This window comes from Desmodus rotundus, chromosome X, assembly GCF_022682495.2.
Source record: "Desmodus rotundus isolate HL8 chromosome X, HLdesRot8A.1, whole genome shotgun sequence".
Lineage (NCBI taxonomy): Eukaryota > Metazoa > Chordata > Mammalia > Chiroptera > Phyllostomidae > Desmodus > Desmodus rotundus.
The window spans coordinates 10505021-10522292 of NC_071400.1; the positions used below are offsets into that span (position 1 = coordinate 10505021).

The window sequence follows — 17272 nt, forward strand, 5'->3', positions numbered from 1 at the left end:
AAACTGAACTGGAGTTCATATCATGCTTAGGTTCATAAGTTCTTTCTTTTTCATTTTACTTACAACAGTAACAGAGGTAACGGCAAAAGATGTGTGAGGCTGAGCAGAGACTGAACATAATTCAGTGCCATTAGACTGGCCAGTTTTCTGTCTAAAAGCCATTGCTGCTAATTTCCCAAGTCATATCCGTGTTGGATCATAAGAGAAATACTGAGCATAGGATGGGAGATGTGCTTGGAAGATGAGAAGTTATAGAGGAGTCTACGTATCAAACAAACATAACAATCAACCTGGGAGTTAATAAATTCTGCTATAACCCCATGAAATAAAATGTATAGAAACTTCTATCAAAGACGTCTGAAATATTAGGCTTTGCCAACATTATTTAACAAAACCACAATATATAAAAGAAACAGCAATTGTATGCATGTACTTTTAATAAAGAACATAGGAAGATAAGGCTGGTCAGTATTTGTGGGTATTTCTCTAGCAAGACACAAGGTTTTAAGAATACTATATATAATCACTTTGAGCAGATTGGAGGGAAAAAGGACTTGTAGCAAATTGGCAACTTGAGGGGCCTTTTTTCCAATACATTTCATATATTACCAAGACCCAATACTGGTCCTTCTGCTGTGTCTCTCTGCTGATTTAGCCAGCAGAGTGACAGCAATTATTCCTTGAATGCATCTTATTGTTATTTTCCTTTCCTTTAACGCCATTCCCTACTTGGAATGTATTTCCTGATACACTACATTCATTGCCTGTTTTAACTCATTGTGCTGATGGCCACATACCAGGCTTGTACAAAGAACACATCTAATAGTTTTGAACACTGTGTGGGACACAACCTTACTCGTTTTGGGGAGGTAAACATTCATGGGTTGCATGCTATTAGGAGCCACCCGTTCATTATTATATTACATAACACCTGCATGCAAAAGATTACAATTTAATATGGCACATTACAGCTACAGTTAAAGAAATGTAGATGTACCATACTTAACAAAACATTTTCTACTGATTGGATGTGGTGTATCAATTTTCTACTAACACGGGACTGTGGAAGGGCTGAACAATCTTGTTAGATGCCTTCTGTGACTCTGAAGGAAACACAGAACATGTCTTTTGAACCAAATGAGTACTTTAGCTACTGTGGGAGCAGAGGCTCTAGAATTTATAAATGGAATGTTTTTCACTTGCAGTGACTGTTAAGACGTTTTTCTAGGAGAGGACAGAGAATTATTCCTTTAAAGTATCTGCTCCTCATCACCAGGCAGCCCATTTTGGAGACAGTGTGATGAGAAGGGAAAGGGATCGGCTCTGCATTACTGTTCCATTACTGTGAATTTGGGTCACGTTAAATTTCAGGTGCACTTTACAATAATGTGTATTCAATATTCTTAAAACATACCTGCTAGGGTTGTGCTTAAGTCTCCATTAACTGCAATGTCTACATTTTGTGCAATTTGGCATAAACATGGGGAAGCACATTAACTTCACTGACAAAGTCAGCCCTGAGATTTGGCTCTATGGGTTTCCAGAGGAGATAATGGCACTGGCTGATGCCATGTAGTGTGAAATATATGTGTCACATGGGGCCAGTGGGGTAAAGAGGCACATATTACATTTATATCACATAGAGAATAAGAGTTGCATAAAATGCATGCTTTCAGATTATAGACAAAGTAGGACTCTTCTGAAATGTGATCTTGGCCTAATTTCTCTCACTGTTCTAAGCTGCTGCGTGATAACTGCAGTACTAAGAAGCCAAGTCACTCTAACAGTACACTGGACATTGTTTTGCTCCAGACAGCTAGGTGCCTCTGGAGGGCATTTCATTTATTTGGCCTTAATTTTTCTACCTGTACCATAGGGAAATGATTTCTACTCTGTCTAGTTCTAAGAACATTGTTGGAATTAATGGAAAACATTAATAAAGTACCCTAATCTCTGAAAGAACAAATCAGCAATGAGAACATGGAAGAATGGAGAGCGCTGGTTTACTTAGAAACACTGTTATGGTTAAACTCTTCATTCTAATCCTTCAATAACACGTATAAGAGCACTAAAGATTACATAGCACCTTTAGCTGTGGGATCCTAACGAGCGTTCTCATGTTGCAAATGGGGAAGAATGGGTACCAAAGATTGGGGAATGAGATCCCACAGAGGTTATTGGACAGGGCTGCAAGGAAAAGCAGGCAAAGGAGCCAAATCAGGATATGCTAATTATCAAACAAATCTCTCTGTCGTTTCAATAATAAACCACTTGGAGGAATGCTTATGTATGTAGTCAATACTCAATCTATGGATATTATCAGTCTATAAACTAGTGAGACCAAGGTGCTGAGATAGGAATAAGGTTTCTCTATTTCACTAAGCCCCCGGGAAAAACACTGATTTATTTGGCCTTTTGAAGACTGTAAATCTGTTGGCTTTGCATTTTACCTTTCCTGAGCTTTGTGACCTGATTTCTAGGAGTGCTAATAGACTCTATGCATCAAAGAAGTTCTTGCTTCCTTTCTGGCTTTGAATTATAGTTAACAGCTACTCTGCCTAAACCCTTGGCAGAAGTTGATACATGGAAAACAGAAAGGCTTGCTTTGAGGCCCACTGGCTATGCAGTAATGGGCCTACTTTTAAAGGTGCATTTCTATACGAATAGAAGGCAAGTCTTGTCCATCATAAGCCCATGCAGATGGCCAAGTAAGCTTTCAACAGAAACCTAAACAAGGGAGTGTCTTGGAGGGAGAGAGGAAGGAGAAAACTCTTCCCACCTGAACATAGAGAATTTCATTGGGAAATCCAGTATGCATAGTCTTCTAGGCCGCTTCTTAGTGTCTGAGTTTGAGAAACAGCCCCTGGCCCTGATATATTTAGTCATATCTAGTATTCTCTCAAATGATATGCTGGCCACGATCAATTTAATTTATGATAAAAGTCTTATCTTGACCAAAATTACCTAGAGAATCCAAATAAACAGGTCTCTTGTTGCTTTAAGAAGTTGAGTTGCTCACTTTCTCAGCTCCACTGGAGCCTGAACACTGAGTAGATTGTGGCAGGCAACTCTTTGTACTCAGTCAGGTTCGCGGGAAAATAACTTAGTAAACCTAACATTCCTCCAGGAGCTCAGCCCCTTGATATCTGGAAGATGCCTGTAACACTCACTGATCTCTGGAAGAGCTGGGATTTCTACGGTCAAGAGCTGGGCACTGGAGCACTGCCTGAGAAACAAACATCATCAACACTCTTAGGTACTATTATTATATAGAAGCAGCATTTGTGTCCATACTCACTAATTTAGGTACTGGGAATAAAAGAATGGATGACTATAAATTAATGGGGAAATGAATGTAAACTATCTTCATGGTTGAGATACCACTGAAACTAAACAAAACAAAACAAAACAAAAAACAAAGAAGAACAAAGGATTGTCACATTACTATTAGATTATCACTATCTGTACACTAACGCTTCCTGGGAAAACACAGATCTTTAGTGCTAACCCTTAGGCCAATGTCAATTGTAAAATTTTATCCTGGTGAACAGTATTGTAATTAAACCGGAAAATCACCACTACCCCCCTTAACAAAATCGATGGCCCATAACTTAGGCTCATAGTTTTTCTTTCATCATAACAATAACTCATAAAGGCTAAAATAAAGCTAGGGAGCAGAAAAAAAGAATAAAAGTAATTAGAGAATTTTACCACAGGCTGGTATCACAAGTGTGGAAAACACTAATTGTTATGTTTAATAAAGTAGAAACCTGATCTGATCTGATCTTCCCAACCAGCTGTGGCACTTTCGGGAACACCACGCATCCATGACAGACATCGGGGTTTACATTTACATCGGTGTTTGGTTCCCAATTTGAGGACCCGGATCGCGGTGCATCAAATCTCTCTCTTGAATTTTAGGGACCCGATATAGGGATGATGTTCACAGTTCAGCATAGATTTAAACTGCTATTTAGAAAAAAATTATTGAATAAACACCGCAGAGTTTTTAAACTTGATTTTCACAATACCATAGCAGACTTTTGTGTAAATGTACTACATATATGCACGCTTGTCGATGCGCGCGCACGCACGCACGCAGCAAGTGTAGTCTGTAGTCTGACTCCCCTCAATTCCACAAAGACCCTATCGATATGATTAATAGACTTTCCAGGGGAGTTAAAGACTCCAAGAAAGTCTTTTGAATTCTGCTTTACCGTATAAGAAGAATGAAAATAGCCTCTAGAAAGATTTATATGTGTTTAGGCTTTCACAGATTGAGGTGCGGGGTAGAAAGAAGGAGAGGAAGACTGGATGGTATTAACTGCTACCAGATTGATGAATTCAGTCAGTAAATTAAATGACTTGTAAAGTTCGGAAACACCAATTTTCACAGCAAGTATTTGATAAAATGTTTTCATAGAGTGAAGCTCTCAATCCGCCACGGTGACTTATTTTGAAGATTAGAATGGTTCCCAACATTGAACTCTGTAAACTTCATGGGAGATAGAAGATCCTATGAATAAAAAAAAGAAATTCACAGGTGAGCTGAACAACTTAAACATGCACATGGTAACATCCATTGACAATAATGTGCGACTGTTAAAATTATGTTTATAAAGAATATGGGTCAGCATTAAAAATGTTAAGTAATAAAAGCAGAATGCAAAATTACATATGCAACATTATAGTTATTTTTAACCTGGTAATTGTATCTGGAGCAAAAGCCTGAGGAAATATACTAAATTGTTGTAAGTGGTGGATTCGTGGGTATTTTTATTTTCTCTACTTTCTACTTGTATTTTCCACATTTTCCCCAGTAACTATATAATAATATCATCCCACAAAACAATTTATATTTTAAAATTCACACGGAATAACATGAGCTTTGAAATTGGGCAACTCTGAATTTGAATTCTAGCTTTGTCCCTTGTTATCTCTTTGACTCTGGACAAATAACATCAATGGACCTTCGTCTATAGTTTCTTCATCTGTAAACGAGGCATAATAAAATTATCTAAAATGATATTTGGCATATAGTAGGTACTCAGGTAGCTGCTATTAGAATAAGCTTTTTAGAAAACAATTTGGCGTGTATATTGAGTCATTTAAAAGTTCATACCAGTGATTTTGCTTCTAGAATTTTATCCTAAGAAAATCATTATTAATTAGGAAAAAGATTTATGCCCAATGATATTATTGACAGCCTTATTCATAATAGTGAAAATTAGATAAAATCTTAATGTTGAACAGCAGTGAATTGGTTAAGTAAACAGCGCCTTGATATAATGGGAATTTTTGGCATTAATTAAAAAAGCAGAACTCAAAACTGAATATGACTTCAATGTTTAAAAAAATATATTCATAGAAAATATTTGAGAGGATACAGCCAAATGTTAATGTAAGCAATCTTTCAGTGGTGGATTATGGGTGATTTTGATATTATACATAGTTTTTTATCTTTTCTATTATAAGTATGTTTAATGTACTTATAAAATGGATTCTAGGTCAGAGGAATGGCGGCATGAGAGGTCCCCTTAGTCTCTCCTCTCGAAGTTTCATCAATTTGAACAGCTATAACTCAACAAAGGATTCCCTGCTAATGCACAAACACGTCTGACAGATCCACTAATTGAAACACCTAAAGGTGGGCAAATGGGAGTGAACTGGGGTAGCGGGAAGGGAGAAAAACAGAGATGAACCACAGACACAGCCCTGCAGCCCGGCACTCACTGTGAGGCTCAGCCTGGAGAGGGGAGAAATCAGGTTGTGGAATGGCACCCCCTTCATCTTTACTTTTATTTTGTCAATTGTACCTTTGCCCATTTCTAACTGTTGTGTTTTTCTTTTTTTACTGATTTCCAAGATCTTTTTAAATTAATGATGTTAAATTTTGTTTTATGTTTTAGAAATGTTTCTCCAAGTTTATATTTTCATTCTGAAGAAAATATCATCTAGAATCTGTGCTTTTTGTGTAAAAACATGGCAATAATTTTTTATATATAAAAACTTGACAGAAAACATGTTAGCATTTGTTAATCCTAAGTTGTAAATAGATGAGTAATCATTTTATTCTTCATATTTTAATTTTTAAAACTTCTAAAAATAAAAGAAATATGTATAAATAATCTAATAGTTTGGACGTAGACATACATAACTTATTCAACCATTTTTTTTATTGGTGGACATTTAGGTTGTTTTCTATTTGGACCTTTTATAAACACCACTATAGTAATGATCTATACACATTACAAATTCTTCATATCTTGATTAAGTTTTGATATGATTCTTCCACTCTTCCCACAAAATTAATCATTTAGTTTATTTTAACAGAGTTCTCTGGGAAAAGCATTGCTTCAAAGCAATTTTTCTTATCAAGGAAATTATATCAAAATATATTTTATGGTTTAACATTCACTCCAGATGTTCCGAGAAAAGAGATATATGGTAATATAAGTTTGGCAAGATTTATTACACTTTTGGGGATTGACAAAGTTCCTTAGAATATTGTAAGCCCTGATAAGTGCTATAGTAAAGACAAGGTTCCATGATCTGCACAAAATAAAATAAATTCAGGGAAATCGGTTCAGAGGGCTACTACATCCTCCTTTTCAAGAGTCACAAAACTCATTTGCATAGTAAAAGCCTTGAGAATCCCTATGGCAAAGACAACTCTCTAATTTTCCTAATACAGGGTTCCCTATATTTATTTCAACAGAGAACTTCATTCCCCCTTTAACATCTGTTAACAGGTCAAAATACTAGTGTTTCACAGACTATTCATAGTAAAACGTGAAAATAGGAAAATGTGAGAGGCACATGCCATAGATTAGTGAAATCCGAATGCTACCATCCTAGTTGTCTCACTGAAATATCAAACATTTCATCAGTGCTTTGGATAAAAAGACATTTAATTCTTCCCTGCTTTTAACCTTTGATCGTAAGTGAAGGTACTGGTAAACAGTCGAAGTTATGTTTTTAAATGTAGTGCCACAGTGGTAAGAGCGTGCTCTGAGGTCAGACGGACCTGGTTTGCAATTTCAGTTTATCCACTGACTAGCTGCAAAGACGATTTAACATCTCTAGACTACAGCTTTCTCATAAGCAAAACGGGGATAATAACATTCACCTCACAGAGTCGCTGTGAGGATTAAATGAGATAACATACATCAAATACAATGGCAAAGTGGCTGGCAAATCCGAGATCTTATGCGGTAGCTATACTGGCACACAGCAGGGTTTCATAAGGGAAAAAAGTGAAGACCCAAGAGCCCATAAACAGATTGATAGGCTTCTGAATAATTGCTGGCTTTTTCATGGGAATAAAATTGGAAGGCTTATCAGATCAGGGCTTTGAAGTCACTGGTATTTCTATCACTAAAAAAAATCTCCATTTAATATTGAATTACACTGGATTATTTCCTTGTGAATGTTGCAAAGAGAAGGCTCTTTAGCTTCTCACTAGACAAAAGACAATCTCATGTATAAGGCTGCCTGACACTGCTGAACAAATTAGTAGCATTTGGGGAGAATTAGAGTATGAGGATGGTGCTTTTGCCTGTGAGTGGATAAGAGTAGGTTGTTAGCTGACATAATGGACTCAGGCAGAAAGAGCCTGGAATCTAATGAACAAAATAACCTGATGAACAAAATAGAGAGAGAGGCATGGATTCATGGAGCAGACTGACGGTTGTCACGGGGGGGGGGGGGTGGCTGGTGAGGGGGACTGGATGAAAGAAGGTGAAAGGATTAGTCAAAGAACATATATGCGTGACCCATAGACACAGACGACAGGGTAGTGATGGCCACAGGCAAGGTGGAGGCAGGCAGGGGGTGGGGGACAGGGACATCTGTAATAGTGTCAACAATAAAAATAGAGTAAAAAAAAAGAACCTATTCGTAATGTATATCATTTTAGAGGCCTAAAATGCGCCACAACAAAATTTATAATTCATAGTATGAAAGCACATAACTTGAATGGGATGTTGGGCAGTTTCCGGATAGCCTGTGGGTCTTTTAGTCCAAGTGACTACTGTGAGTTAACAGAGAATAACGGTATCCTTTCCAGTACATAACAGGGAAATTATGTCTAGAACTCCCACATATGTGAATAATACAAGAGTGACGAATTTAACATCTTGTTCACCAGGGTGACAACTTACTCCTTTCCTAGTACCTCCCAAAGCTGCCTCTTAGCAGTCCAGGTTGCATTCCGTGTGCCTCCCTCAGAATACTGACCTGTCTTAGAGATGCAGGAAATGTGAAAACTGCTACGTTTCTGTTTCCACCGCAAGAGATGATGAACCTTCTGGATAATCTGCAAGGTTGAAAAGTGAAGGTGATCACTTGTCAGATAGCTATCATTCAACAAACAAGTGCTGGCGAGGCTGTGGGGAAAAAGGAACCCTAGTGCACTATTGGTGGGAACGCAGACTGGTGCAGCCCCTGTGGAAAAGAGTATGGAATTTCCTCAGAAAACTGAAAATGGAACTATCTTTTGACCCAGCGATTCTGCTGCTGGGAATATACCCTAAGAATCCTGAGTCACCAATTCAAAAGAACCTATGCATCCCAATGTTCATAGCAGCACAATTTACAATAGCCAAGTGCTAGAAACAGCCTAAGTGCCCATCAGTAAATGAGTGGATCGAAAAACTGTGGTACATTTACACAATGGGATACTGCACAGCAGAAAGAAGAAGGGGCTCCTACCCTTCACAACAGCATGGATGGAACCAGAGAGCATTATGCTAAGTGAAGTAAGCCAGGCAGTGAAAGACAAATACCGTATGATCGCACCTCTAAGTGGAAATTAATCAACAGAACAAACAAGCGAGCAAAATAGAACCAGAGACATGGAGACATGGGACAGACTGACAGTAAGCAGAGTGGACAGGGAAGTGGGGAAATGGCTGGAAGAAGGGGAAGAGACTAGTTACACAGCATGTATGAACGACCCAGACACATGGATGACAGTTGGGTATTGACTGTGGGAGTGGGGAGCAGGCTGTGTGGAGGAGGGCAAGAGGGGAAAAATTGGGACAACTGTAATATAATAACAATAAAAAATTTAAAAAACAAAAAACAGAAATAGGAAAAAGTGAAGGTGATCAAATGTTTTTTTCTCTTGTATGGGTGGGTATTTATTCACTGGAATATTTCCTTCTTTTTCAATCCCTAGAGGCAGCAGACATCCGCAAATCTCTAAGGACTGGTGTGCCACACTGGGGCATTTGTCACCAGCCCAGACATTCACATTGCAAGAGTAGTCAGCCTGCTGTACTCTGAACGAAGATTATTTTATTTATCAGCATTATCTGATCTGTAATACTGCCTGGTATTTGACTTAAATAGCTGTGATGACAGCTCAACATCATGTGGCTTTTAATGGAATGTTTTGGGTCTCGCTACTCATAAAATTACCCTGTCTTGCTGTTATTCTACTGGACATAATTGAGGTAGCTCTTACAGGACTTTGTGCTTGTGTGGGTTTTTCAAAAGATTTTATTTATTTATTTTTTAGAGAGAGGGGAAGGGACGGGGAAAGAGAGGGAGAGAAACATCCATGCGCAAGAAAAACATCAATCAGTTGCCTCTTGCACGCCCCCAACTGGGAACCTGGCTCGCAATCCAGACATGTGAATTGAACTAGTGACCTTTCAGTTCGCAGGCTGGCACTCAATCCACTGAGCACACCAGCCAGGGCTGTTGGTGTGTTTTCAAAAAGGAGTGAGGTATGTAGAAAATAAGAGGCTCTGAAATTAACAGCCAACATTATTTGTAGTACAAATGTTTTGTTTCCAACCTCCAGCTTTTTGGGTGAGCAAAGTGTACTCTGAATCAGCTCGCTTAATGTGCAGATAGTCACTTTCTTTATAGTCCCTGCGTAAAATGTACTTGGCACTTTGAGATGTAAAAAAGTTGACAGTGGTTGACCCTTACAGTTTCTGCTTAGGACATTTTACTTTAGGAAATCAACAATCCATTCCCAGTGCTCCCGAAAGTGTGGGCTCTGGATTCCAGAAGATAGAGGCTAGCCAGAGTAGGTTACCCTTGCCACAGTTAACTAGGTAGATTCCCAAAACAAGGTTGCTTTCTTCCAGGAAGGGTGGAAAAGTAAAAGTGGCTCTGAGAATGTCTTTGGAGTCAGAGCTTCGTGGTGGGGTATGACGTTTGTCTGGAACCCCAGACTTAGGGTATTCTTGTCCTTAAGTCTGAACAGAAAGCACCTGCATTGGACAGCTCTTCCATGAAGGACAGAGAACAACTCATGTTTGTCAAATAACTCAAAGAGAAAAGGTACCAGCAAATGCTTTAGCATACATCTCACCTCACTTACACATTTCTACCGCGAAGGCAACTGTAAAGTACGAAAGGCAATTCTGTAAATGCAATGCACTATTTGCCCTGCTACTTCTTGCTGACGGTTGGCTGTCTCAAAGTTTTGGAGATGTGGATGGGCGATGCACCATTTCAGAAATTGGCATCTAGTATTCTGCTAAATGGGTTTCTTTTATTCTTTACCACTGTAATCCACACACCTGTTTGGCACAGGATCCTTCCTTCCAGCAATTATTTGAAATAAAATCAGACTTGCAGACATTAAAGCCTGAGCTTAAAAACCCAATTATCACCTTCCTTCATGGTTGCACTCCGAGGGGAGATTGAACTAAGGCTGCAACGGTAGAGTCATCACCTGGTGAGGGCTAAATTGAAAAAAATGCAGATTGTTCAAAACATCAGCTCCGCACAATTAGAAGACAAATGCAGAATTTCAAAAGTCAGTTTACCTCCTCCTTCTACCCTCTGCACTTACTCTCTTTCCTAACCCCCACCTGCTTTTGCTGCCTATGCTGCAGTGATTTCACCACTAGTCAGGAGATGTCAATTTCAACCGAGAATGGCCCCATTTTAGTTTTAGTCCTAGATATCCTCTCTTCCTTAAAACTCTTACGTTCCCACATAAGTCCTTGATCCTTGGGAAGTGACCATAAAAGTATAGGTAAACTTTCTAGCCATTGGTTCTCAGTGACTGAGAAGGGTAGGTTAATGAACACAATGTGGCATCTGAAACACCTTAGGTTGAGTTGCAAATGCTTCATGGCCTTACATAAGCCATTCTACCTCCCCAACCTCAGCCTTTTCATCTGTAAAATAAGGTGATACTCTGTCATTCACAGTATTTTTGTGATGCTCTCCCCTGAATTATGACTGTCGTCTAAGATTCTATCTTTACCCCATGACTTTCTTTTTCTTCGTTCATTTCCTCGTCCACACGAAGGTATGTCAACATTGCTTAGCTGACTCCAAATTTTACATTGTATGTACTTTCCTAGCCTTATTCTCTCACTTGATTATCTTCTACACCTCTCATGGGTTTAACTACCATCTCTATACAAATGCCTCCCAGATCTCTCTAGTCACTGGGACTATTTCCGGTTATTTAAAATGTCTTCTGGCTTTGATGCTCCCTCTACACTTCTAGTGATACCACTGCTCATGAAGCCCGTTGTGACACATGCCCCACTATCCCTCTTTCCGGCTCTTGTATCTCCACATTTCAAGCCATTCTACATACTAGTGCTGAGTAATCTTTTTCAAATTTATATTTCATTGTGTCACTATAACTTGGGAGAGAACAAAGTTTTGCCACTCCAAAATACGGACCAGCCCAGCCCTTTTGGCATATTGATTTTAAGAAATAAAAGATTCAGAAAGAAACTTTGACCCTCCCCCTTTACCTTCTTCCTAAAGGAATTCAGATAGAACAACTTGCTTTCAGAAGGGAACCTTAGCATATACGAATTAAATGTGGCAGACAGAGAGAAACCTAGCAAAGCCTGTCTGTTGGACTTCCCTCTGTGTTCTGTTGTTTTTGGGTGGCCCAGTAAGAATTTATTTACCACACGTTATTTAATATTTAATATTTACAACTTACAATGTGATTGTATTTCTTAAATGTGACGATGCCTGTAGACTGCTTGGCATATAATAGTCATTCAACAAATGTTAGTATTACTCTTGGAATTAAACAATCATCTATATGTGGCCTTATTTTGCTAGGGTTGCAGAGAATAAGGAAATGAAGGTGATAAGATCCCTAACTTCAAGTTCCTATCCAGTTCCTTACCATCCAAACTTTTTGTTGGAGCCAGATTACTTTTTTATCACTTAGCTTGGAGTCTTGTGCATGTATTCTTGACTTTCCTTGTACCTTCTCCCTCTTCATTCCTTTCCACCCGTCCAAATCCTATATGATATTTTTAAAAGATTTTATGTATTTATTTTTAGAGAGAGGGGAAGGGGGGAGAAAGAGAGGGAGAGAAACATCAATGTGTGGTTGCCTCTCACATGCCCCCAGCTGGGGACCTGGCCATCAACCCAGGCATGCGCCCTGACTGGGAACCAAAGAGGTGACCTTTTGGTTTGCGGGCTGGCAATCAATCCACTGAGCTACACCACCCAGGGCCAAATCCTATATGATCTCTAAGACCCAGTTTTTACTTCCTCTGTAAAGCCTTTCCTGACCAGCCCAGCCCACAAGAATGAATCTCCTTAGAATTCCTATAGCACAAATTTTGTGGTTCTACTCATTCAGTCAAACAGTGTATGCTGCATTGTGTTTTGTCAGGCAACATTTTATGTATGTGTCTTATCTCCTCAAATAAATTTAACATATGTTACTCTCTCCTTCTCCCCTCTCTTTTTTTTCTGTATATTTTTGGTTAACCAGCCTACATGCTTCCCCAGAATGATAATGCCTTTTATATGTAGGAATGAGAGAAAGTAACCTAGTGGAAAGGAACCATATACCCCATCATATGTAACCATATATATAATTCCCATGGGAAGATCAGTTTGGTAAGATGTTAGTATAGGCCTATGTACCTTGAATTCTTCTATAGAAAGCTGGAAAAGAACTGATTGAGATGAAGGACTCTTCCCTAGTTGGCCCTACCTATTGCCACCATGCATGGGAATAAGTAAGGTCCACTTGGTGTCCTGGAAGAAATATATTCTTTGAGGTAGAAAGCATGAATTTAACTTAGAACCTTGCCTCAGTCCTGTGGTAGTATTTTAATTTTCCTCAAGCACAATCACAGAGGTCTGGTTAGGTCTCCCAAACTAAGTGATAAGGTAATTTTTTCTTCAAGCAACTTTCAATGGCTGTCCGACTGGGAGGTGACTGCACAGAATACCACCCAGAAATGCTCTCAAACAACAAAGCTTTTGATGTGAAAGGCCTCTTGTCTCAAAACCAGTGCTCTTATATACAGGATGTACTTGGAAAGTTTGAGTTCTGATGAGGAGAAGGCTCTTACCAATCCTCTCAGAAGATCTAAGGATTAGAGCAATCTCTGTCACAGGACGGAAGTGTGCTTCAGTAGGAGTTCACTTCATTATCTTCCTCTAACAACATTTTCCTCACATCGTGCCCCTTCTCAAAAACCATTAGCAGTCCCTTATTATCCATAAAAGACTTCTTAGCCTTATATCTAAGGACCTACCTGATATGACACCAATTTACTTGCTGAATTAATCTAGCAATCATGCTATAATGCAAGCCTATTCTGCAAGGGTTGGAGATTATAGTAAAATAAAGGTGAGAAGGTGTCTGACTTTAAGCAGTTCCTATCTGTCTCCTACCATTTAAACTCTAGGCTACATTGTTCATATCCCTCTTACTTAGCTTGGACTCTTATGCATTACACCTGTGACTTTCCTTCTGCCTCTTCATTTCTTGCCACGAATCCAAATCCTATCTAATATTTAAGGCCCAAATTCTACTTCCTCTGTAAAGCCTTTCCTGACCAGCCCGGCCCAGCCCACAGGAATCACGCTCTCCTTTTATTTCTTCAGGCACAAACTTTATGGTTCTATTTATTTAATCAAAAACATACCTTGCACTGTGTTTTGTTAGGCAACTTTTCTTGTATGTGTCTTATCTGTTCAAATAAATGCAAGACACTTGAATTCAGAGAAAATAATGTGTAACTCTCCTTATGAGTCCAGTGTTATAGCTTTAACAAATACTAGTTTATTTCTTCTGCTATTTTTCTTTTTTATTAGTTCAGCTTCTTTATTTTTATTTTTTAAAATATATTTTATTGATTATGCTATCACAGTTGTCCCAATTTTTCCCCCTTTGCCCCCCTGCACCCCTCCCCTCTGGCAATACTCCAACCCTTAGTTCATGTCCATGGGTCATGAATATAAGATGTTTGGCTACTCCACTTCATATACTATTCTTACCCTCCCCTTGTCTGTCTTGTACCTACCAATTTGTACTTCTTCATCCCTGCACCTTTCCCCCATTCCCCTCCTTCCCCCTCCCAATTGACAACTCTCCAAATGATCTCTATATCTATGATTCTGGCTTCTGTTCTGCTTGTCTGCTCAGTTTGTTTTTTAGATTCAATTGTTGAGAGTTGTGAATTGATTACCATTTTTTTAAAAAATGTAATCTTTATTGTATTTTTACATTTTGAATATTTTATTTTTTAAAAAATATTTTATTGATTATGCTATTACAGTTGTCCCAATTTTTCACCCTTTGCCCTCCTCTACCCAGTACTCCCCTTCTCTCCAGCATTCCCCCCACCCCAGTACATGTCCATGGGTACTTGTGAGTTCTTTGGCTTCTCCATTTCCTATACTATTTTAACTTCCCTCTGTGTCTTTGTTCCTACTGATTATGCTTCTTTTTTAAAAAAAGATTTATTATTTATTTAGAGAGAGGGAAAGGGAGGGAGAGAAACATCAATGTGTGGTTGCCTCTTGCACGGTCCCTACTGGGGACCTGGCCTGCAACCCAGGCATGTGCCCTGACTGGGAATCAAACTAGTGACCCTTTGGTTCACAGGCCAGCATGCAATCCACTGAGCCACACCAGCCAGGCCAACTATGCTTCTTAATCCCTGCACCATTTCCCCATTCTCCCTCTCCCACTACCAGCTGATAACCCTCCATATTATCTCCATATCTGTGACTCTGTTCCTGCTCTGGTTGTTTGCTTAGTTTAATCATTTTTTTTAGGATTCATTTGTTGATACTTGGAAATTTGTTGTCTTTTTAATGTTCATGGTTTTTCTCTTCTTTTTCTTACATAAGTCCCTTTAACATTTCCTGTAATAATGGCGTGGTGGTGATGAACTCCTTCAGCTTCACCCTGTCTGAGAACCATTTTATCTGTCCTTCCATTCTAAATGAATGTTGGTACATTGGAAGTCATACCAGAAGCTCCTTACCCTATCGTCAATTTTTTAATTCTTTTTTCTTCTTGTTGCTCTGATTGAAATTTTTTTCTTCCTTGTGTTCTACATCATTGATTTGATTCTCAGCTTCATCTACTTCACTGTTGATTCCCTGTAAATTTTTCCTTATTTCACTTAATGTAACCTTTATTTCCGCTTGGGTCTTTTTTGCACTGTTGAAGTACCCGATGAAGTCCTTGAGCATCCTAATAACCAGTGTTTTAAACTCTGCATCTGATAGATTGCTTATTTCCATTTTGTTTAGTTCTTTTTCTGGAGTTTTGTTCTGTTCTTTCATTTGGGCTATATTTCTTTCTCTCCTCATTTTGGCAGCCTCCCTGTGTTTGTTTCTATGTATTAGGTAGAGCTGCTTTGACTCCCTGTCTTAGTAGGTGGCCTAATGTAGAAAAACACACCCATACATCAGATGGCGTGGAGCCTTAGATAATGGCCAGGGAGGGGCAACCCCTGTGAACTACGTTGATGGAGTCTCAAATATGGTGTCATTACTCTGTGATTCTGTGTGGGGGAGGGTTCAGAGAGGGGACAATGCCACTGCCTGGCCTCTGGAGTTTTGTCCAGGAGGAAACTGTCCAATGGCACTTACCCTGATGCCAAACACTTCAGTTTCTTCCCATGTGCCACTGGTGCTCTTCCAGCTGCTGCCCCCGTACTAGAGCCCAGAGGCAGTGAGTCTGCACAAGTTCTAAGTCCGTTGTGGGCCCTTTAAGAGGAGATGCCTGAAAATCCTGCAGTTTCTTCTACCACCCCAACCCTCACTGGTGTTTATAGCCAGAAGTTATGGGGACTTATCTTCCTGGCACTGAATCTCTGGGCTGGGTGGGTTGGTGTGGGGCTGGGATCCCTCGCTCCTAAGATATCCCTCCTGATTTTTATCCACCACATGTGGGTGTGGAACCATCCATTCTACATTTCCTTGTTTCTACATCTCTGCCCCTCCTACCCATCTGGATGAATGTGACTTCTTTAATTCCTTAGTTGTTGGAGTTCTATATGGCTCAATTACGTGACAATTCTGGATGATAGTTATTTTGTAGTTTAGTTGTAATTTTTGCTGTGATTGTGCGAGTAGGCGAGCTATGCTTACCTACACCTCCATTTTGACTAGAAGTCCCATATTTTTCTTAATGGATTATTTATCATGGCAACAGAAAATACCAAATTGAAAATAAATCAAAAACTTCTTCTACCCTGAAAAGTTACTAATGGTCTCATCCAAAAAATTTTGTGTTTTGCCCAAACAAAGGAGTAGTATACTAGAGTATATTTAAGACCTACAATATTCTAGAGTCTGAAGTCAATATTTTTCTGGATAAATGTCCAGCATTTGATAAGAATGAGATTAATTCCTCAAAGCCCTGGTTATCATTAACACCAAAGGTTGTATTAGCAAGTACAAGCAAATTTTTGTTTTTGTATTTTAGAGATTTGGAAGCAGCTCATGTGTCCATCACTAGATGAGTGGATAAAAAAGGCTGTGGTATATTTATACAATGGAATACTACTTGGCAATAAAAAAGAATAAAATCTTACCCTTTGCAACAATGTGGATGGACCTGGATAGCATTATGCTAAGTGAAAGAAGCCAGTCAGAGAAAGACAAGTACCATATGATTTCACTGATATGTGGAATCTAGTGAACAAAATAAACTAACAAACAAAATAGAAACAGACTCATAGATAGAGAACAGACTGACAGCTGTCAGAGGGGAGGGGGGCTGGCAGGGCTGGGTAAAAAAGTTGAAGGGATTAAGCAAACAAAGAAACCTCATAGACACAGCCAACAGCATGGTGATTACCAGAGGGAAAGGGGGTTGGGGGAGATAGGAGAGGGTCCAGGGAGATACATGGTGATGGAAGGAGACTGGAGTTGAGAGGGTGGACACACAATACAATATATATACAACAGGTCGCCGAGGCTCAGGTTCAGTTTGTTGCCATCTAGCTTGTCACAGAGATTCCTGCCCTTGCTACTGGCCTTGGTCATGGTGACACAG

General features: G+C 39.2%; 1 protein-coding gene and 1 long non-coding RNA gene across 2 annotated transcripts in view; one reads left to right on the forward strand and one right to left on the reverse strand.

Moving 5' to 3' along the window:
* Window positions 1-3160: 3160 nt before the first annotated feature.
* The window catches only part of LOC128779970 (uncharacterized), a 28418-nt gene continuing 14306 nt past the window's right edge, over window positions 3161-17272 (forward strand). Inside the window, exons 1-3 of the long non-coding RNA XR_008425991.1 lie at window positions 3161-3256; window positions 4424-4543; window positions 5508-5647. This is a non-coding gene — a long non-coding RNA (uncharacterized lncRNA). The remainder of the gene's footprint in view (window positions 3257-4423; window positions 4544-5507; window positions 5648-17272) is intronic.
* The window catches only part of ZDHHC15 (zinc finger DHHC-type palmitoyltransferase 15), a 75092-nt gene continuing 62204 nt past the window's right edge, over window positions 4385-17272 (reverse strand). The window contains exons 11-12 of the mRNA XM_024555276.4: window positions 8239-8317; window positions 4385-4516 (exon numbers count right to left, since the gene is read on the reverse strand). Of these exons, the coding sequence (XP_024411044.1) occupies window positions 8271-8317 (47 nt within the window). The 3' untranslated portion in view covers window positions 4385-4516; window positions 8239-8270. The remainder of the gene's footprint in view (window positions 4517-8238; window positions 8318-17272) is intronic.